Here is a 23263-nt window from a genome sequence, read left to right on the forward strand (position 1 = left end):
AAGATTTTACCTTTCATATCTGTTTGGTTGTCTAGGCCCCAGGCAATGTGGTGAGCATTAAGGTCACCTCCTATTATAAATGGTCTTTCTATAGATGTTATGAAATTGTTCCATTGTTGTAACAATAACTTGGTTCCTGGGGGAACATACATAGATATAAATGTGACAGTATATGACTTAAACTTTATTTTTATTGCTACTTTATTGACGTTTATTAAATCTACTTTCATGGTGACTTCCTCGTAATATAGGTTTGAATTTATTAAAATTGCTGAGCCACCGCCAACAGTTACTGAAAAGCGGTCGTCTCTGACAATATTGTACCCGTGAAAGTTATAATACTTTTCTGGTTTAAATCTAGTTTCTGATAATAATGCGATATCAACTTTCTGGTCTTCTAATAGGTGGATAAGGTTTTCTCTATTAGAGTTAGCCGATCTACAATTCCATTGACAAATTACCAATCTATTCATTATTATATAAGAGAGAACTTAAAACTGATTGAATTGAATTTACTAGAACTGATTTTTCTGGAATTTCAAAATTTTTGTGATTTATATTAGAGATAATACTTGTAACTATATTTGATATTAATTCTGTTAATTCTTTTGATGGTTCATGTATTTTAGATCCTTGTTCTGGATTAAATGTAGATTGATACGAAGAAGAGGTGATAATACCACCAGGTCTGTTGGACATGGGGTTTAACTTTATTATTTTTTGATGTTCCATTGTTACTTGGTCTGGTGAGGAAGAGATAGGTCGTTTGTATTTTGGTGGTTTTATTATTGTATATCTATTTGAAACTGAAGGTAGAGCGAACTGATTGGAAGATGTTTGAGACGTGGACAATTGAGTAAAGGAATATGAAGAGGATGGTGCATTCATATTTGGAGTTTGATGAGAATTTATTGAGGAATTATTGGCTGCTATAGATGCATAAGTTATCTTAGGAAAGAGTTTAATTGTTTCCTTAAAAGATAAGCTGTTTTCAGACATATAATGTTTTATTTTCTTTTGGCGATCAAATTCTGGGCATATCTCCCATTCATTAGTGAAGTGTTCACCTTCACAGGATAGACATTTTTTGTTAAACGATGATAAAGAACAAGAATCGGAAAGGTGAGATTCATGACACTTAAAACAGCGAGGATTACTTTTACACTGCTTACTCATGTGCCCATACCTATAGCAGTGGTAACAGATAATTACCTTTTGCTGGTATTTTTCAACAGTGTGTAAGACATGATTAATTACTACATACTTTGGTATATTCTGGCATTTAAAAGACACAATAACTGATTTTGTTGGATTAAATATTACTTTGTCATCTGCTACTATTTTTCTTGTTATTCGTTTCACATACTCAACCGAGAATTTGCAATGGTGATCAAATTCCTTTATTCTATTTTTAAGATATTCTTCCGATATATCTGAATCTATATCCCTTACTACACCTAGTTTAAACAATTGAAATTTTGGAATGTATGCGGTCAGATTTTTTTGAATAAGGAATTTGGAAGTAACTAAAGCATTTGCGCTACTATAATTTTTAAATGAGACCCTAACTCGGTTGCGTCCGATTGAGTCAATTTTTTTTATATAATTGTCAATTTCTGGATGTAACGTAAATAGGATCTCGCCTATTTTAACAGCGTTTAATTTTCCTGTAAAATTTAAACTGGAGTTTTCAATGAAAATGTAAAAAGGTCCTAAATCAATTTTTTCGTATAAATAAACAGGCCTGGTTTTTTCTGGTTGATCTGAGTTTACTAAAGTATTTTGTTTTTCATTAATATTGTTAAGATTAATACTACTACTTATCTTATTTTGAGGCTGGTTGGGTAGAAATCCATTTAAATCTTGTAAATCACAGCTACTATCCATCGAATTCTCAATATCAGGCGGTTCGCCTCCACTAGATGACTCCATAGAGGAGTTTTCAAGTAACGTTTAACTTATGAACACTTTCAAAATGTAAACTAAATAAGGAAAAGTTTAACAAAACTAAACAAACTAAATTAGAACGGTATAAATCAAATAATCCGCCAAAAATTAATATTTTTCGGAGAGGATTAAGAATTTGCTAATTAATCTAAATAAATAGAAAAAGTAGAGCATAACAATATATATACGGTTTTATATGCTGTTGTTTACTTATTACGAGTATTTTGGTTTTCCGTATGTTCAGATCCAGACCTGCATCCCTAAAATTCTCAACGACACTATTAAGTAGTGTTTGCAGATATTCTTGAGTTTGAGTAGAAGCTAGGAGTACTGTATCATCCGCATTAATTATTGCAATAATTATTCGAACATCTTTGCCGTCCAAGCCAATGTCTTTTAAAGCTTCGATCAATATAGAGTGCTTAACATGATAAAATGCCTTTTGGAAGTCAATAGAACAACAGTATATGTCTACAGATATATCTCGACATCTGTGAGCAAGTACGTTCATTCCAAAAAACTGATTCCCATCACTGATTGTTTGAGGTATTCTGGTAAGATGTACCTATATAAATGAAAACACTGATGCCTGGTCTATATAATAGTTACTATACCTTTATTGTTGATAGAGTAAGTGATAATAAAATATTGGAAATGTACAATATTCTTAGGCTAGTCTTATATCTTCGTCGATATTTTCTTGAATCCACGAGACATAAGGTCCAGTCTTGAGAGTTAACATAGCTGATCCCATTACTCCACACGCTAAGGTTGGAGAATAATAAATACCTACTACGACTCCTTCTTGGATGGTTGGAGATCCGTTACTAACAAAACACAAATCTTCGCGTCCAGTAAAATCTCCAGTGCAGAACAATGTTTGGGCAAAATCAGGAAATTTGTAATCCATCGATGGTTCTACTACGGCCATGCACACTGAAAGAAAGGAAAACTAATTATTAACGTTAACATTAATATTAACATTAACATTATGAAAAATCCACAAAGAAATGAACATCCTGTGGTCGGTGAATAACATAAATCACAAGAATTTAATAAATATCCTTTATAAAAGGCATATTCAGGTTAAAAAACCATTCCGAGGTACATCATAGGAAGTTTTCGGAATGGCAATTCCATCTTCAGTGCTGTTTACAAGGTATAGACTGTTAAGTCACTAAAAATATCTGAGTAAAAATCCTTTAGCTTTCGGATGACCAAGAGGGGTAAATTTGGACCACAATGCATGTTTTTATTTAATAAATCCAGAAATATTTTTAATTTTAAAATCTTTATTTTTTTATTTGACACTAATATTATTCTACATACCCTCATATTTTGTAATAACAAAGGCACGAAAAAAAAAATATTTTCTGAATTTGGGATCAAAGACGAACTCCCTTGGCCTTTCATATTCCAATTTTATATTAAGTAAATACCGTCTATTAATGGAATTATATTATGTAAGAAACATTCAAATATTGAAAATAAAAATTGTTAAACCGGTGGCGACGTAAATTAGTGTATATTTTAAAATTTCTTTAGTCCTAAGTTCAGAATGATGATTCCTGTTTTTGTTCAGTTGCAATTAAAAATGTTTTACTAATGTTTACTTACCATTTTTTGGTACAATAGTAACATTAAAATTACGAATACATTATTTTATTTCTTAGAACAACTTAATTTTTTTGTCAATTGTCATTTTTTACTGGGGATCATTTTTGACCCCCGTTGGTCATCCTTGTAACAAAAAAAGGTTGGTCATCGGAAGGTTAAATGCTAAAAAGGTATTATAATGTTATAATTAAATATTATGTGATGTATGAATTATTACTTGATTTTACATTATGGCAATGAGTACTCCCAAATATGGGGATTGCTGGCCCTAGGGGAACCTTCTCTCAGTTGCTATCTAGGGTATATTTACAGAGGTTCCCCTAAGGGCTAGCAACTCACATAGCTCAAATTTTGGTAAAAGCTGTCAACAAGAGTGACTCAAAAGTAAACAAAACACTTTCAGTATATTTGTAAAAACTAAAGCTCCAATCAGTGACGCGAAGCTGACAGAAGAATTTTTTGTAGGTCTGCAATTATGATAGCATATGACAGAAGTAGCGTTTAATCTGATGTCAGACATAGCAAAAAACTTATCAAACTTAGCAAAAAACCAAAGCAAAGAGCTTGGTTGGCTCTAATATAGGTGTGTCATAATTTTCTTGTCAATACAAAAGCTGAGAACTACCGAGACATCATTTAAGACCTATTTTTTTTTGAAGCTCTAGGATGCAATATGTCACTCAAAATTACGTTTTGGATTCGCAATAAGATTTTTTTCTGAAAACCTTGGTGCTATATTAGAGGAGAACATGGTGAAAGGATATATTTTTAGCATTAAATAACTTTTGGGAAATGGTCAAAAGCAATGCTTTCCGATAATCGATTTACCGATAAACTCCAACTGAAGCAATGAGAAGGAAGAAAACTACAAAATAACTTGGATTTTATCATCACAAGAACATTTAATTTTAAGACCTATACCTGATAGGCTTGGATCCCACGTACCAAAAAAAAGTTGATTGATAGCAAGCTGAAAATTTGTTAATGGCTTAACGGTGTCTCGTCGGACAAATATTGATGTGTGAAAACACCGGAACAAGGAAAGTTTTAATTGTGGAACAGGTCAAAAAAATTGGAACGTCAGACTAAGAAAACGTCCCATGTATTTTGTCGGACTTCTTCTTCTTAACGTGCCCTATCAAGTTTCGTTGACGTTGGCGATTAACATGGCGAAACTGTCTCTGCTCGAGCTATTCTAAATAGGTGGTCTGCTTTCTTTATTCCTGTCCACTCCCGGATATTCTTCAACCAAGAGGCCTGCTTTCTACCAATTCCTCTGCGTCCTTCGATTTTACCCATCATAATAAGTTGAAGAATATTATACCGGTCTCCCCTTACTACGTGTTCAAAATAGGCTATCTTTCTATATTTGATGTTATCAAGCAGCTCGCGGGTAGCATTTGCTCTCTTAAGGACTGCCACATTTGTCAGCATAGCCGTCCATGGTATTTTCAGAATACGTTTGTTCAGCCACATTTTAAAGGCCTCCAAACGGTTAATGGTGGATATTTTTAATGTCCATGCTTCGACACCATACAAGAGGACTGACCAAATGTAGCATTTAATCATGCGCTTTCGAAGTTGAATTTGCAAGGTATCATTACAGAAGAATGAACTCATTTTTAAAAATGTCGTGCGGGCTATCTCGATTCTACATTTTATCTCTTTATCTGGATCTAGTTGTTCAGTAATATGGCAACCAAGATATTTAAAACTGGGTACTCTTTGAATTATATGACCATCAACATATAACCGTGAATCTTGATGGGCCAAACGGCTAAATACCATGTATTTTGTTTTTGAACAGTTTATATTTAGGCCAAACTCTCTTACCACTGTGTCAATGGCATTTAAAAGGTATTGTAATCCATTCATATCATCACTTAAAATAACGGTATCGTCTGCATATCTGATTGTATTTATCAGAATTACATTAACCTTCACACCCCATTCCAAATTATCCAGCGCTTCCTTAAATATTCTATCTGAATACAAATTGAACAACAGTGGGGACAGTATACAACCCTGTCTGACACCTCTTTGTATTTTGCATATTTCTGTTGATTTTCCATTTATGCAAGCTGTCGCTGTTTGACGCCAATATAATTTTTCTATGAATCGTACATCTTGACTCTCAACTCCTTTATCCTTTAATATTTTAATTAATTTGTGATGTTGTACTCGATCAAAAGTCTTCTCATAGTCAATAAATACAGCAAAGACGTCTTTCCTTTGATCTCAGCATTTCTGTAATAACACATTTAGTGCAAAGGGTGCGTCCCGGGTTCCCAGTCCATTTCTGAAGCCAAATTGTGTTTCATCCTGGTCTTCTTCACATTTATCTCTGATTCTACTGTGAATGATACGTAGAAAGATTTTCAAGGTGTGGCTCATAAGGCTTATCATTCTATAGTCGCTACAGTTTTTCGGACGTTGTTTTTTTGGTACGGTTATGAATTCAGACTTTAACCAATCTTCAGGGATATCACCAGTCGAATAAACATCATTGAAAAGTTTTACTAGTATTCCAATATTTTCCTCATTTATGAGCTTTAACATTTCTGTAGGTATGTTGTCGGGACCAACGGCTTTCTTGTTTTTTGCCAATTTTATAGCATGTTGTATTTCTGATTTTAGTATTTCTGGTACCTTCATCTAAAGTGTCCAGTTCTTCGGGTCTATCATCATTATACAGTTCATTTATATAATTATGCCAGGTAGTTCGAATTTCGTGTTCGTCTATGATCATTTTTCCCGTCGAATCGGTTATAGTATGTGGAGTTTTTTTATAATAAAGACTTCTCTAACTTTTTTAAATTTTGTCGGACAGAACTTCCAATTGATTTGTTACCCTTTCAAAATAAACTCTCCTGCAAAAATCAGACTGGTAGTTATCTCCAACTGGGCATTTTAATAAGTCCGACCCGTACAACATGTCAAATGACACGAATTATGACAGGTAATAAATAGCAGTCAGATTTTTGCATGAGAGTTTAATGAAAGGGTAGCAAATTAATTGGAAGTTCTGTCATACAAAATACATGGGACGTTTTCGTAGTGTGACGTTCCAAATTTTTAATTTGTTCCGCAATTAACACTTCCCCTGTTCCAGTGTTCCCGTACATGAAAGTGTGTTCGATTAGACACCGTTAAGCTATTAACAAGTTTTCAGCTTGCTATTAATCAACTTTTGTTAGTACGCGGAATCCAGGCCTATAAAAGAATAGTACCTTTTAATGTAAAAATTATATTTCTTTATAACATTTTTTATAGTTGTTCCTCTAATAGTGTCTTATTTTAATTAAGTCAACATGATATAAAAAGTTTATAGGCCGTATTTATTCCCATGGTAAATTTTGCGTTTAACCTTCGGAGTACGAAGACTGGGTCAAGCGTGACCCGAAATTCAGTTATTTCTGAATATTTTATGAAATAATTTTTTGACAAATCCGATTGATCGTAAGTTCTCCTTATTTGTTTCAATTTATTTTTTCGTATATAATTCGCGAACATGCAAATTGCAGTTTTTCCTCTACGTAACATCTATGATGCCGGGTCAGTCCTGACCCGGTCTTCGGATTTTGAAGAATATTTTCAATATGTTTGTAGGTACACGTAAATCGCAGCCGTCTCTGTTTACGGGTATACGTACAGTGGAACCCCGATAAGTCGGCCTCCGATAAGCCGGAAGTCCGGCTAACCCGAACCGATTTTCATCAGACAAAACAAACATTTTTTTTTACTTTGACTAAGTTTTTTACCAAGAAATAAACAATACTGTATACAACTATACGAAATTTAGATGTATTGTGCATATTTTATGTATTTCATGTTTTTGCAATTATAATGGAGTTTATCTGTAAGTATACCGTGTTTTATTAATTTTTACCATATTCTCCGGCTAACTCGGAATTTCGATAACTCGGATCGGCCGCAGTCTCGATTAATCCGACTTATCGAGGTTCCACTGTATTCAAATATATGGCCGGAGCAAATTTACCTATGCCCGTTTTCTGTAAGGTATTAAAATCTGGCCGCCGGAGCGAACTAGTATATGCCCATGGGTAACCATCTTAAAAAATTTAAATACAATAATTTAGGATTTTGTTTGTTTTTTGTTGAATTAAAGATACTGTTTAATAATACTGACTATTTAAAACATCCTTATAAAAAAAATGAGAATGGGTCACGCTTGACCCATCATCGTAATCTAAGTAAGTCAAATAATCTCCGTACTCCGAAGGTTAAAGCACCAAAACTAACGTTATCATGCTTCAAAATCAATAAGTAGGTTTTTTTATGCAGAATCGGGACATCGTATTGTTTAGTGGAATAGTGAAAATCAGATAATGTCACACATAAGTAACTTTAGTTTCCTGAGTAGTGTATACGGCAGTTTTTTAAGGTTGATCTGCATCCCCCAAATAAAAATTCCACATTCAAAAAATTTTAAAAAAATTGAGAAGGTACATGATCACTAGAAGTATTTTGACAAATTTTGAGCAAACTTCATGTTTTCGTTTTTGAAAAAAAAAACTCAAAAAAACTACTTTTTTCCAAGAGTAAAGCAGGAAAACCACACATTCAATTTTGTTCATTTTCTTATAGCATAGGGATATTCTCCTAAGACATACTTATGAATTTTAATACATAATAATATGTTCATAATAATATGTTGTTATTAAAATTTCTTTCTGTTTCTTACATGTAGCTTTATTATAAGCCGTAACATGTTATTTTTTTTATTGTAGCAAAACTGTACATTCAAAAATTTTCAAAAAATTTATAAGTATTTTTTTAGGAGTACATTTTTATCCTGTTAGAACATTAACAAAATGGCGAATGGATTTAGTGTTCGCAGTCATATAAACCCAAATAAACAACAACAACATTAAAAAAATTGTATGTTTGGGTTTCCCGCTTTATACTCGACAAAAAATAGTCTTTTGAGTTTTTCGAAAACGAAAACATGAAGTTTGCTTACAATTTGTCAAAATACTTCTAGCTATCATATATAGGGTGTTTCATTAATAATTGTCCATATAGTAACTGGGGAAACCTTAGCACAAAATACGAAGATTTAACCTAAAACACTTAAATAAAATGTTGTTCCTTACTGAGTTACAGGGTGTTTTATCTAAAAATTTAAAAATTATTTTTGCTCAGCGATTTTAAAACTATTCGACTTATCTTTTTCATACTTGGCAGAAAGTACAAGTACTGTAAAAACTACTAAATATGTTAAACAAAGTTTCTGGCTATTACCAGAGGCGTACGACGGGGGAAAGTGATTGGTTGACCCTTTCCAAATTCTACGCCACTGGCGGAATTGCTATTTTAGTTTAATTTTTGGATTCTCCAATACATTCTATGAAAATAATATACTCTTTATTCATAACGATAAAGTCATTAGTTTTCGAGATCTTTGAAGTTAAAAATGAAACGACACGGTTATTTTGATTAATGTATTGTGTCGCTTCATTTTTAATTTCAAATATCTCGAAAACTAATGACTTTATCGTTAAGAATGAAGAGCATCTTATTTACATAAAAAGTATTGGAAAATCAAAAAATTACACTAAAATAGCAATTTCGTCAGTGTCGTAGAATTTGGAAAGGGTCAACCAGCCATTATCCCCTGTCGTACGCCTCTGGTAGTAGCTAGAAACGTTTATTTGTCTTAATTTAGTAGGGTGTACAGTACCTACACTTTCTGCCAAGTATGATAAGGATACGTCAAATAGTTTTAAAGTACTGGGTACAAATAATTTTTAAATTCTAATCATATGAACCATATCATAAATTAATCAAAATAACTGTACCGTTTCATATTTAACTTCAAATATCTCGAAAACTAATGACTTTGTCGTTACCAATGAAGAGTATATTATTTACGTAGAAAGTATTAGAAAATCTAAAAATGGCGCTAAAATAGTAATTCCTCCAGTGGCGTAGAATTTGAGAAGGGTCAACCATTCCCCATCCCCTGTCGTACACCTCTGCTAGTAGCTAGAAAAGTTTATTTATCATAATTTAGTAGGGTGTATAAGTAGTCGCACTGTCTGCCAAGTATGAAAAGGATACGTCGAACAGTTTTAAAATGATGAGCAAAAATAGTTTTTGAATTTTTAGATAAAACTCCCTGTAACTCAGTAAGGAACCACATTTTATTTAAGTGTTTTAGGTTAAATCTTTCGTATTTTGTGCTAAGGTTTCTCCAGTTACTATATGGACAATTATTAATGAAACACCCTGTATAACTTCTCAATTTTTTCAAATTTTTTGAATGTGTAGTATTTTGGGGGGGGGGGGCAGATCAACCTTAAGCATACTTACCATCATAATCAATCATAGCGGTGTCTGCTGTCTCCAAGTTTTCCACGCTGACTGGTATGTCACGTTCACCTTTATTAACATACCATCCCAGTTGCGTTACTTTGCCTAGTGGTACATCTGATCCTTGCGTTGGTAGTACTCCTGGTTGAACCGAGTCGCCCAAATTTAGAGGTGTCTTTAATTTCAGTAGACCGATGTTGTTTGGGGAAAATGGCCTAAAAAGAAATATTTCTTTACAATATCAATGATTACAGAATAAGCCAAATAAAAACGGAACATATGCAGTTAATACAGTATATCGGAACTACGTTTGAAATAGTCGACTAATATAAAAGTTTGACACACATAAATCATAGCAACTCAACTACCTGTCTTCTTAGGCTAAGGCTATGGCCAAACAAGCGACAATTTACGGTGCCATAAAAGCAGTAAAATGAAGCGCGAAAATGGGTCCCGCGGTGAGTGTAGTGGATGGCCAGACTGAGCTGTGAAATATCGCGAAGCAATATCGAACGGGTCCATCTTCAGCGTCGTGTCGCAAGCAAATGGACCTAGGTCCAAATTTGTAGCTCATCTAACCATAACCCCGACCAAAACACTGTATTTACATCTCTCGACACGCCGTAATTTACATCCCCGTCTGGCCATGCTTTTTACTGCAGTTACTGCCGCTTCATTTTACTGCTGTTACAGCGCCGTAAGAGCAGTAAAATGAAGCGGCCGTAAAAAGCATGACCAGATGGGGATGTAAATTACAGCGTGTCGCGAGATGTAAATACAGTGTTTCGGTCGTTGTTGTGGTTAGATGAGCTACAAATTAGGACCGAGATCCTTCTTACCAGGACCCATTATCGCGCTTCATTTTACTGCTCTTATGGCGCCGTAAATTGTCGCTTGTCTGGTCGTAGCCTTAGCCTAAAAGAAAACAGGTAGTTGAGTTGCTATGATTTATGTTTGTCAAACTTTTGTATTGGTAGACTATTTCAAACGTAGTTCCGATACACTGTATTAACTGCGTATGTTCCGTTTTTATTCTTATTCTGTATATATAAAATCAGATAAATTAAAAAGGGCGAATTAATATATACAGTGCTAGTCAAAAGTCCGTACCCCCCCTCGTATCTTTTGAACGGTTATACTTATAATAGTGAAATTTTAAGGAAGGAAATGAACGGACGTAGGCTTCTTAACTAGTCATGACAGGTGACGTAGAAGTGACAGATGACTTTACAGCGCCACTGTGACAGATAATTTTAAATGGTACCCTATGGTAAGCGATACCTCGTTTGATAGGTATTGAAAATACCCATTCAGCTATAATAATTTTGTTTGAGTTTAAGCTCATTTGGATGAATAAATAAAATAATATAAAATTGTAGTTTCGCATTTAAATAATAAAAATTCAAACCTCCGCCTATGGTTACTTGTCAAAAAGGTTGACGTTGACGTAAAAACTACTAGAGAGCTGAAAAATGTCAACTTTTTTGACAAAATAAGCATGGGCGGACATTTGAATTTTTAATAATTAAATGCGAAACTACAAAGTTATATTTATTTCATTTATTCACCAAAATCAAAATCAACTTAAACCTAAAAAAATTAGTATGACTGAATAGGTATTTTCAATACCTTTCAAATGAAGTATCACTTGCCATAAGGTCCCATTTAAAATTATCTGTCACAGTGGCGCTGTAAAGTCATATGTCACTATTACGTCACCTGTCATGACTAGTTAAGAAGCGTACGTCCGTTTATTTCCTCCCTCCAAATTTCACTATTATATGTATAACCGTTCAAAAGATACGAGGGGGGGGGTAGGGACTTTTGACTAGCACTGTATAATTTAACTTACTGAAAATAGTTAAATTCTGGATGAAGTAATGCTTTTTCGATGTCTCGGAGTTGTGCGCCTTCACTGGTAACATTGACTACTCCTGCATTTATCTGTAAACATAAAAACATTAAATCGACTCTTGAAAGGTCAAAGAGCTAATACGCCAATTATGAATTTTACAGGAGAACCGTTTAAAGTTTGAAATTTTAGAAAAAAATTCATAATTTTTGTTGTATCTTGACAAATCTTAGGAATATAAATGTTATTTAGTAGAATGCTTTCAGGGTCTAAATTTCTAAAAGAAATATTATCTAGTTTTAAAATTAATGGCGCATTATACAAAGTTATTCTTGAATGCAAACAGGAGAAATGTAATATAAGCATAATGCATTATATAAATACTCTGGGCTAATTAGCAAAATACAAGGAAAAGTTATTTACCAGCAATTTTATTGCTGGAATCGAATCTTATTATTGTACGTATTAATAATATAGGTATGCAAAGTCCGCAGATAGTGTGCTATTATAAACAAAATGGCGCTCGAAAATCGTGTTTTTTTCAATTTTTGCTCTATAACTCCAAAGATTTTAACTTTACACCAAAAACACTTAAATAAAAGTTCACCGCAATTAAATTCTGCATAGAGACCTGTTTTTCCCGATTCATTTTGACGAAAACTTTCCCCGGAAAAAGCGGGGTTTTCCAACAAAATCTTTAATTTTCAACTAAAATTTTAGATAAGTAATTGTTAATTAATAATTAAATAACTTGGTAATGTAAAAGCCCACTTCATATAGATTATAATTCCAGAAGCCGATGGAAAGTGAATGAACAGTTTACCAACAATTGAATTGCTACTTAAAAATTTACGGTCGCTATAATAACGACAATAATTATGGTGCATAAGAATAACTATGATTTTTTCATAAAAATGCACTATACCTATCTAATGTACTTTACAGAATTAAATGTAGAATATTTAAGCGGCCTCAGGAATATTTTAAAATTATAAACAATTTTTTGGCTTATAAACAAATAGAATATCTCGGAAAATATTAAACTGAACTAAACTATGAAAACGGCATTCGAAAATCAGGGCAGGACGCTTCTTTTAAAAGAAAAAACGTTTAATTATTACGAGTGGTTCCTGAGATACAACCGGTCAAAGTTGACCGGAATTTACGGCAAAGATATAGATAATAGGATCATAATTTTTAAACCATCACCTTTTTATTTTGGTCCTCTTTCTCCACACCAACTTTCATATCTTTAAAATACTTATAACATATATTATTATAATAAAAACTATCGATAATACGTGTGAAAATTGCCAAAAATAGCAAAATTCCAATCAAAAATTAGGTTGGAGAAAATGTAATCCTCAAAGTTCAAAATCGGTATACGTTAAAAAAATGCATTTTTTAGGCTGCCCATGGAGCAATTTCCTTCATTCTTTTTTTGTTCCCTAATAACTCGAGTAGAGCCATAGAACTAACTCATTATTAAATGTCAAACTTGCTTTTGTTTTGTTATAATAGATTAATTTATTTATAAGAACAGAAAACTACATATTTTTTCCAGTTGTAGGCTTTTTTTTTAGATAAACTTACTACAAGTGTACCTTTTAAAGTTAAAAACATAAATATTCTCGTTTGAAAGCTGTATAATCATTTAAACAATTTTTATTTTAACAAATTAAAATTTTGTGTTATAATAAATAAATTAATTTATTATAACAAAACAAAAGCAAGTTTACTACTCGAGTTACTTGGGAACAAAAAAAGAATGAAGGAAATTGCTCACTGGGAAGCCGAGAAAATGCATTTTTTTAACGTATACCGATTTTGAACTTTGAGTGTTACATTTTCTCCAACCTAATTTTTGATTGTAATTTTGCTATTTTTGGCAATTCTCACACGTATTATCGATAGTTTTTATTATAATTATATATGTTATAAGTATTTTAAAGATATGAAAATTGGTGTGGAAAAAAAGGACAAAAACAAAAATATGATGGTTTAAAAATTATGATCTTATTGTTTATATCTTTGTCGTAAATTCCGGTCAAATTTGTCCGGTCGTATCTCAGGAACTACTCATCATAATTAAACGTTTTTCTTTTAGAAGAAGCACTCTGCCGCTGTTTTTCGAAAACCGTTCTTACAATTTAATTTAGTTTAATATTTCACGAGATATTTTATTTGTTTATAAGCCAAACAATTATTTATAACTTTAAAATATTCCTGAGGCCGCTTAGATAGTCCAATTTCAATTCTGTAAAGTACATTAGATAGGTATAGTCTCTTTTTATGAAAAAATCATAGTTATTCTTATGCACTATAATTATTGTCGTTATTATAGCGACCGTAAATTTTTAATTAATAATTCAATTGTTGCTAAACGGTTCATTCAATTTCCATAGACTTCTGGAATTATAATCTATATGAAGTGGGCTTTTACATTACCAAGTAATTTAATTATTGATTAACAATTACTTATCTAAAATGTTAGTTGAAAATTAAAGATTTTGTTGGAAAAACCTGCTTTTTCCGGGGAAAGTTTTCATCGAAGTGAATCGGGAAAAACACGTCTCTATGCAGAATTTAATTGCGGCGAATTTTTATTTGAGTTTTTTTTGTGTAGAATTAAAATCTTCGGAGTTATAGAGCAATAATTGAAAAAAATACGATTTGTCGGCGCCATTTTGTTTATAAAAAAAGTAGCACACTATCTGCGAACTTTGCATACCTATATTATTAATATATACCATCATAAGATTCGATTCCAGCAATAAAATTGCTGGTAAATAACTTTTCCCAAAAATGGCCTATTCTCCGATAATCAGCCCAGACTATTATATAACCATAGGTAACTCAAAACGGCTAATTCACCAAATATGAGCAATTTTATGAGAAGCTGAAATGATTTATTATGTATTTATCTTATAAGAGTATGTATGCTATTAGAAATGTCTTTCGTGAAAATTACAAGATTATAAGTCATTCTTGGTTCTAAATTCTAATATTATTTTATTATATTTATTGAATCATTACTAGATATTATAGACATTTTACATCAAAAAAACAAAAAGAAATAGTTCAAGTTACTGGAAAATACTTTATTTCTACGAAAAAACAAGTGAGGTTTATGACAAAAACAATAAAAAACACATCAGCAATATCAAACTTGAACTCCACCTTCTTCGTCAGTTTCTAAAAGGACATAATTTACAGTATTACCTCTAGGTAGATTTGAATATTCATTAAATCATTATGATATTGCAAGGGTATGACATTCGAATGGCACAATTTATTCAGATCGTTATATTTTTCTTTGGAAATTGACATAGGGGTTGGATATAATTGGAAATTTGGCGGATTCTTTATTTTACCGCTGATTTGTATGATCTCTTCTTGAGCATCTGAAGCCATCGAAAACTTTGCATACATCTTTGGATGTTGGATCACACTTCCTAAATGTAGCGGCTCTAATTTTACTTATCTTTCCTGCAAGATTTCCTTTAAACTATTTGTCTGATATATCATCCCATGACGTGAAATCTTTATGAAGCATGGGGTGAGCTGCATAAAGTTCAGGAATGTTACGAGCTAATTCAAAAACAGTTTAATCTTTGGGAAAACCGTCTTCAAAGGGATAGTGTAGCAAGCGTGATATTATTTTAAACAGATAAAATGTATAATACGCCACCTGTACCCGTAACTGATGCAAACAAAACTGTTTTAAGCACCACTATGCAAAAATATATAAGTCATATGATATGACTAACACGGCTTTAAGGCTCTAAGACCTGAAGGTAAAATTGACTTACTTGCTAGAAGCAGACTTAGTGAGTGTATTATACGACAGATAACAGCCTAAATCTCCTTTTTACATACATAGAAAAATTCACTGAATCGAATGGTATATAAAGTCTATTTTACAAAAAGTGGCGTTTTATACATTTTACCTTTCAAGCGTCGATGCAGTAGTGCCAATAACAAGATTGAATCATAACGAATATATTTGGTATATATTAGAGCCAAAAAGGGGTTACACATGGAGGTCGCCTTTAAACCACGACAAATTTGAAACAGTCTCTATACAAAATAAAGATCAAAAGTTTCTACTTTTACTAGAATCTATGAAAATGAATAAATTATAAAATTCAGGTAGGTACTAAAATTCTGAGTGACCAACTTGAGAACAACTACAGTGAAATTAAATTGTAATTAATTTTCTGAAAGAATTAGAAACAAAATTATTGTTCAGTGTGTTATCCTTAGATACAATGAACTGCCATGAATGAAGTAAGTTTCGAATCCAGCACGTTTATAAATGTTTTTTATTATCACCATTTCTCTCATCCTATTTTTTGATATCTTTCCGCTATTTGTATAACTTACCCTGTAATGATCGAAGTTAGTGGCAACATAGGCACAGCTTCCTAGTGTAAGTATCCAACTTTTGGAAAGAACCACTCCAGCACATTGTGGATAACATACTGGAAAATTGCATGATTCTACTGCTACGATCAATGGATATTCATTTTGATCAGCGTCTCGACCCAAGGTTGGAGGAAAGGCTAAATATTATAATTGAAAATAAAACACTAAAATAGCAATTACTTATATAAAGAAGATAGAAAAAATAAATAAGAAAATATAGAAAATAGAGTTTTTCTATGAATGCTATACAATACGCAACTTCTCTCACTACTTACATACATACATTCAAAACGAATAATTCCTCACGCAGTGAGAAAAGTTGCCCATTGCAGTAAGAAATATTTTTTCTCACGGGTTCTCCTCGTTCTCCTACGGTCTTCCATACTATGGTCGCCGTTTCCATGGTAACATGCACAATACAAACACAATTACAGTCGGAAAAATTAAAGAATACCCATGAACGATCATATCAAGCACATATTTTGAATTTGCTGCCTTTGTCTATAAATAACAAACGAGAGAGATGGATTATTAAGTGTTGTCTACAAAGCAAAAAGGTTATCCACGACATACGCAGTTACATATTTATAATTGACAGAGTGAGACGGCGATACAATAATTGGTTAACGTAGTTATATTAATTTAGTAGGAAATTTAAACTCACACTTGACTATTTCTATACTTCTAATGCAGCGTTTCTCAACCGGTGGGGCGCGCCCCCCTAGGGGGGCGCGCTTTTAGTAATGGGGGGGCGTGAGCATATAAAAAAATACACTATCATTAACTAATTTACTAAAATCGAAGCAAAACAAAACTCTGACAAAATAAAAAATAAAATACACATGAACACTGAATAGGAGTTATAATCTTAAAGAGCGCTCAATACTAAAAAGTAAGATTTTACTGTTTTTTGTCAAAATTATTGAACGAGGGGGGGCGCGGCGAAAATAATTATGGAATATTGGGTCGCAAAGGGTAAAACGTTGAGAAACGCTGTTCTAATGCCATTCTTAGAAAAACATTCAGCATGAGTAGAGATAATGATTGTATAAACTATTATTCGAGTAATCGTGCTGGTCAACTATAATCTGACTGATTCGTTTTCTGTCAATTTGACAGTGAAACTGGGTTAGGTTCGGTAGAGTTTATAAATTTTAATAATCAATCATATTTACTTGAATAAATTCAGTTTTTTGAATTTACACTTCTTTAGACACGGGTGAATTTTTATTTTGCCGGGCGCATGCGCACACCGACAGTATGTGGTATTAGTCGCTCAAACGTTATACGGGATCTGATTGGGTGTTAAAATCATCTGTCAATATTTGTTCAAATGGATATTATGCATAAACAAATGTTGTGTATAATAGATTTTATTTTTGTGAGGACCAGGGACGCGCCAAGTAACTTCGGCGCCGTCGTGCAAAATATTGATAAGCGCCTTGATCAAAATTACCAGGGTAGAAATATCAATCACTCCTTCACATTTCAACGTGGAAAACTATGAAATTTTTCTACGTCTACCCAGATTTTTTTTTAAGGAAATAATAAGTACACAGTACTGTTATAAAAAATAATATATTCTTCTTCCTTCTTGTATGGAGACTTTAAAGCATGTTTATTCTTCAATATTTGCCTCCTAAATTGTTTAGATTATCGCACCATCTTTTTCTTGGTCTGCCAATAATTCTTCGTCAATTTGGTGACTTATCTCGTGCTATTCGTACTATCCTATCCTCTGCTATTCTACTAATGTGTTCGTTTCACTCCTGTTTCCGTTTTGTCACCCATCCATTTTATGTCTTCTACATTGCATGATCTTCTTAGGTTTTCGCTTCTCTCCCTATCCAACAGACTTTTGCCTGATATTCGTCGAAGTATTTTCATCTCTGTTGTTTCTAGTAGTCTAGTAGTTGTTAAAAATAATTTTTTAAAACTATATTGCATAATAAAAGAGAACAGAATAAAAACTATGTTAAAGTTATACAGCATTACTTAAAATTATTAAAAAAGATTGAAGATCAAAAAACGAAACATATTTATATTGCGATTTTTTAAACAAATGTACTTATTATGATGAAAACCAGCGGATATTTCTTATAGAAATTTAACTTTACTTGTTTACCTTTGACAAATTCATTAATTAGATTTTCATTATTCAGGTCGTTTAAAAACTCAGATTCTGTAGAAATAATAGTAAGATTTTCTAGCCGTTCCTGACCTATTCTAGATCTTAAGTAATTGAAGCGTTTATTTGAAACACAACACTTTGTCCAAAAATGAAAATTTTGGAAAATCAAGTAAAACTGCCCAGCTTTAATTTATTTCAAATCTTACTTTTATTAAGACATTCATTGGAAGGAATGTGAATATCAAAATAATTGTACAAACTTACCAAAATATATTCGAAAATAGAGAGGTATTGTGTTGTACATATAGTTTCTGTTATGCTGAACTATTTCTAATACAAAAGAAACAAACATCACATTATTACTATCAAAGAATGCACACAACTAATAAATTTAAGGATAAGATCATACACACTTACAACTACCGTTGACTAGGATGGGACAAGTGTTGTTTTTACAAAAAAACGCATGGACATCTGTTGTTTTTCTAAAACTTTCAAAATTTTCTATGCAATGTGAACCAAATGTGTGAACTGGAGAAATAAACTACTATTCTATAAGAACAACAAATAAAGTCGAATTTTCGAAAAATGGAATATGTTGTTTTTCAAATAAACGCTTAGCTAGAACGGCTGAAGCTACAGAAATCGGTACCTATAGTTAATAATATACGTAACGAAATAGTAATATTTGGAAATGAGTGGACGAAGTTATTTTTTGCAATGTTTTTTTTGCTTCAAAAAATATTTAGTTTTGAATTGGATATTTATTTAACTTTCCCGAGTCAAAGGGCGCCTTTAACGCCTTGGCGCCATCGTGCACCGCACGACCTTGCCCATATGGACGGCGCGTCCCTGGTGAGGACAGAGACAAAAAGCAAGTTTTTAATTATTGCAGTGACTTTTTAAATAGTTTTTAAAGCAACAGGTACGTACCTTATTGTAAACGTTTCAGTATTGTAATAAAAAATTACAAATTAAATACAAATTTGGAAAATATACCTACCTAGCTAACCTAGCTACTTACCTACCTAGGTAATGCTTTGATTTATCAACAAAAATTTCCATCTAATATATTGCTTTTTTAGTCTATATTTTGTTGTATTTTAATTCCACAAAGTACAAACTTATTTGATTAAACTAAGAGAATAAGCAACTGTCAAAAATTTTTAAAACGTTTAGATGCTATATCTTCCCATTTCATTCACGTGTATCGGTAGTTAAATTCTGCGTGGGGTGAGTTCAAAATAATCTAACAACCTGATAGACGCAGGTTCAATTCCCAATGCAAATTATTTTTTTTATACATTTTATGATTCTAAGTATATTTATTATATTTTTTTTCAGAAAATAACTATTTAGTTAAAATTTTCTCAACAATTGTTCAGAAATCATTTCTTTGTTTCATGTTTCAATGTGTTTGCGTGTGTTTTATTCTTTTATTTTTTAATTTTTGGTAGGTACTGTTTTAATAAAAAAATTTGGAAAGTAGTATTAAAATAAGCTTAATATTTAAATAAAATATAAATAAACTGTTTAAAGTATATTGGTTTCGTTGAAATCATATAATAGAAGTATAACTTCTTACGTGCGTACAAAGTACACACACTACATTATTTTTGTAAGAGCTATTTTGATATTATATTTTATTATTGGTTTGGTAAGTATTTATTTAATTAAAATACGTCAATAAAATTTGTAAGTAATCATCTGTCAATATTGTTAACTTCTGTCTATGACAGTGGCGGTTATCCCTTTAGGTCAATTGGTCAATGACTTCCATGTAATAATTGTACAATGAAACGATTATAATGTAATTATTTCCTTAAAAAAAGAAAATTTTCTGTATTAAAAATGTTCGGAATACAATAGTATCGTTCAAAGTTAAATTTTGCTTTTATTGTGTTGACTTTTTAGTCATTTTGTTGTTGTAAAATATAGCGACAAAGGTGCCGCCAAAAGATTACCGATAAATAAACATGAAATACGAGCTGTTTGACGGTACCGAATAGCCAAATTTATCTTTGACTGAAACTACCGCAATATTACTCTTAAACAGCTAAATACGAACATTCACGATGGTCAAGAAATTTATTTGACCTCACTGTGAGAATACAGCACTTTGAATCCGAACGTTCACGAAAATACGCACTTATATGCAAGTTGGTACTAAATCGTGGTCATTGACCGTAGACCGTAGGTATCGTTTTCGTTGTTGAGCGGTAGGTATTCGAACGATCACAAATTTCAACGAGCAAGTGATCGATCATTTCTCAAAATCTAAGGCCAGAAGAATCGATTTACTTTTTAAATCCGCATAAAAATGTAAGTTTTTATTTATTTTAGGTTTTGATTTTAAGTAGTTTGTTGATATTCTGGCTGTTATAATTACGTATTATATCATACTATTTATCTGATTTATTTGACAATTAGTAATGAAGACTTGTTCCTTTTACTTATTTCATATTTACTTGTCAAATAAAGATCCGATTAAATTTAAACAACATATTGCAAAATAAGTTATAAGAAACTAATACAGATGATGGAATAAGAAATTATTTAAAATGGGATTTGTAGGTCTTGTTTTTCCAAAAAAATCTTGAACCTCTGGATATGACATCCCCCTTCACTTACAGACCAGCCGCCACTGGTCTATGAGTTCGCCAAACGTGTACGTACATATTACTCTGACTTTTCAATCATAGTGTATAAAATTACAGATTAGTATATTTTTACGAATGTACAGTTATTTGCAGATAATGTCTGGAAAATGATCTAGATATCTAATGATCTGAATTCATTAAGTTAACTTTAATTTTATTCACTTAATGCAGCTGACATAAACGACAGTTTTTAAATTCCTGTTACTATTCACGTCCATTATAGCTTGTTCTTTAACCAAGAGGAGTCATTCAAATTTACCGCGCCGTAATGCTTGTTTCTAATTGGTCCAACCACAGGCAAGTTTACTCCCAGAGATATGTCAAGAATAGATCTGGCTAGGGATATGCTAAACAATGCATCGGGGTGTAACGTCGATATCAAGTATGGTGGTCTAGCTATCTTTGTCTGTCGTGTGAGTGTGAACGTCAGGCGGCAGCCATCATATGCTAGAGAGAGAAAGCTAAGTGCCAGTAGAGAGAGATAGATAGACCACCGACCCGAACTGCTCCGCGTTACGCTATTTTTCGGAGTTGGCCAAATCTATGTGTATAAGATCTTTGTTTACTTCACTGTTATTTAATTTTGACACTAATGACATTTATGAAATTTTGGCACTTCTGTCATTTTATAGGTTAATTAAGTATATCAGCGATTTTTGTGTTTTCTGCATTATTCCTTTCATTTCTAGATTTTTAGTCTACTTTTATATAAAAACAGTCGTTTTTAGAACTCTTTAGCGATGTGTTAGTATAATATATTATGTATGGATTATCATCGAAAGCTGATATGATCAACGAAAAAAGAAGATGAATTTGGTGACTTTTCTAGTAACTTTCTTGGGTGTATCTGTCTTTTTAGTTTACTCATCTTGGTTAAAAAATCAACTATAGCAACTTTAATATGGAGAAATTGATAATACTATATTTGCTTACTCATTATTTTTGTATTATTAATCTATATCAAATAATTAATTACTGTAATAATAGTAACATTTATCACCAATAAATATATGTATATTTTCAGAAGAAGAATAACATCACAAAAATTTTTTGAGGCATTCTTACGTAGCGAAAAATCGTACGGTTGGGTAGTAGTCACATCCGTTTATTTTCAGTATTAACTTAGCTTAGACTTTGTTTTGACTAGAAATTTCTGATTTAATTCGTATGCATATCAGGGCTTTGCATGGATTGTCATTTGTTTCGAGCTTGTGTCATGTGTCAAATAATATTAATATATCTACGTCAAACGCCTTTGGTTTGTATCATTGGTTATATCAATAACGTATGACGTAGATATATTAGTATTATATGACACATGACAGAAGCTCGAAACAAATGACTGTGAATGAAAAGACCTATTGATAACGCATGGGTATTCTTTCATTTTTCCGACGGTAATGTTGTCAAATAAATGTGTTAAAGCAAAACTTACCAGGAATTACCTTTCAAAACTGTTCAAAAATAACTGTTAGTTACAATTTTAAAAGATAAGGTATGTAAATTTTAAGACCATTAAATACCTACATGTATATGTATTTTATTTTAATTTATGCATATAATATACCTAAAAGCACCTAAATTATTTAATTTTGAAGTTTGCACTCTTACATCCATAGAAAAAGTACAGTGTACAACACATGAGAAAATGACATATTTCTCCCTCGCTTGATTTGCGGCCTTGAGACATCTGCGCTCGTGAGGAATATGTCTTTTTTCTCACTTGTTTTACAATATACTATTTCTATATGCCAATCCGTTAAAAATGTTATTAATCTATGTAAAACAATTAAAATATAGTAAGCTAGTTATTATTAATTTTATGTACAACTTACTTAAAGTTTGTAGAAGTAAACACAAGAATATGAAGGCGAACATGTTGTATACTGGCAAGGTATAAAACCAATACGTTGCTGTTTGGAATTTATATAAATATTAATCTAGAGTGGAATATGTTTTTACTATTGATAAGATTTTATAAACACCTTAAAAAAAGTACACTTTTAAATATCTGGAGGATGCATGTGATATTTTTAAATTAGATTTAGAAATTTTTACAATATAGGTCTGGATCCCGCGTATGAAAAAAAAGGAATGTGTGTGTACTTTGTACGCACGTAAGAAGTTATACTTCTATTATATAATTTTAACGAAGTAATTGTATTCTATTTAAATATTAAACTATCTTATCTACCACTTTCAAAAAATTTTTATTAAAACAACTAAAAAAAAATGAATCGTAGAGGATTGGAATCCGGGACGTTTCGAACTCTGACCGAACGCTCAACAACT

At 32.0% G+C, this 23263-nt stretch overlaps 1 protein-coding gene across 1 annotated transcript; it reads right to left on the reverse strand.

The window, feature by feature from the left end:
• Positions 1–2535: 2535 nt before the first annotated feature.
• Positions 2536–23263, reverse strand: LOC126886774 (glandular kallikrein, prostatic-like). The gene is made up of 5 exons (XM_050653802.1): positions 22807–23263; positions 16139–16317; positions 11753–11844; positions 9901–10115; positions 2536–2883 (listed from the first exon to the last, which is right to left on the reverse strand). Exons 1-5 carry the CDS (start codon positions 22847–22849, stop codon positions 2615–2617), a joined length of 798 nt encoding a protein of 265 aa, XP_050509759.1. The 5' UTR covers positions 22850–23263; the 3' UTR covers positions 2536–2614.

The sequence above is a fragment of the Diabrotica virgifera genome, chromosome 6 (assembly GCF_917563875.1).
Source record: "Diabrotica virgifera virgifera chromosome 6, PGI_DIABVI_V3a".
NCBI classification, from domain to species: Eukaryota; Metazoa; Arthropoda; class Insecta; order Coleoptera; family Chrysomelidae; genus Diabrotica; species Diabrotica virgifera.

Bases quoted from the DNA above. Each gene is read 5' to 3' on its own strand.
- LOC126886774 (XM_050653802.1), bottom strand. From the start codon at position 22,849: ATGTTCGCCTTCATATTCTTGTGTTTACTTCTACAAACTTTAA. The intron at 16,318-22,806 runs GTAAGTTGTACA...TATAATATTTAG, and splicing joins TTTACTTCTACAAACTTTAA to CCTTTCCTCCAACCTTGGGT. The intron at 10,116-11,752 runs GTAAGTTAAATT...ATTTCTTTTTAG, and splicing joins CCAGAATTTAACTATTTTCA to GCCATTTTCCCCAAACAACA.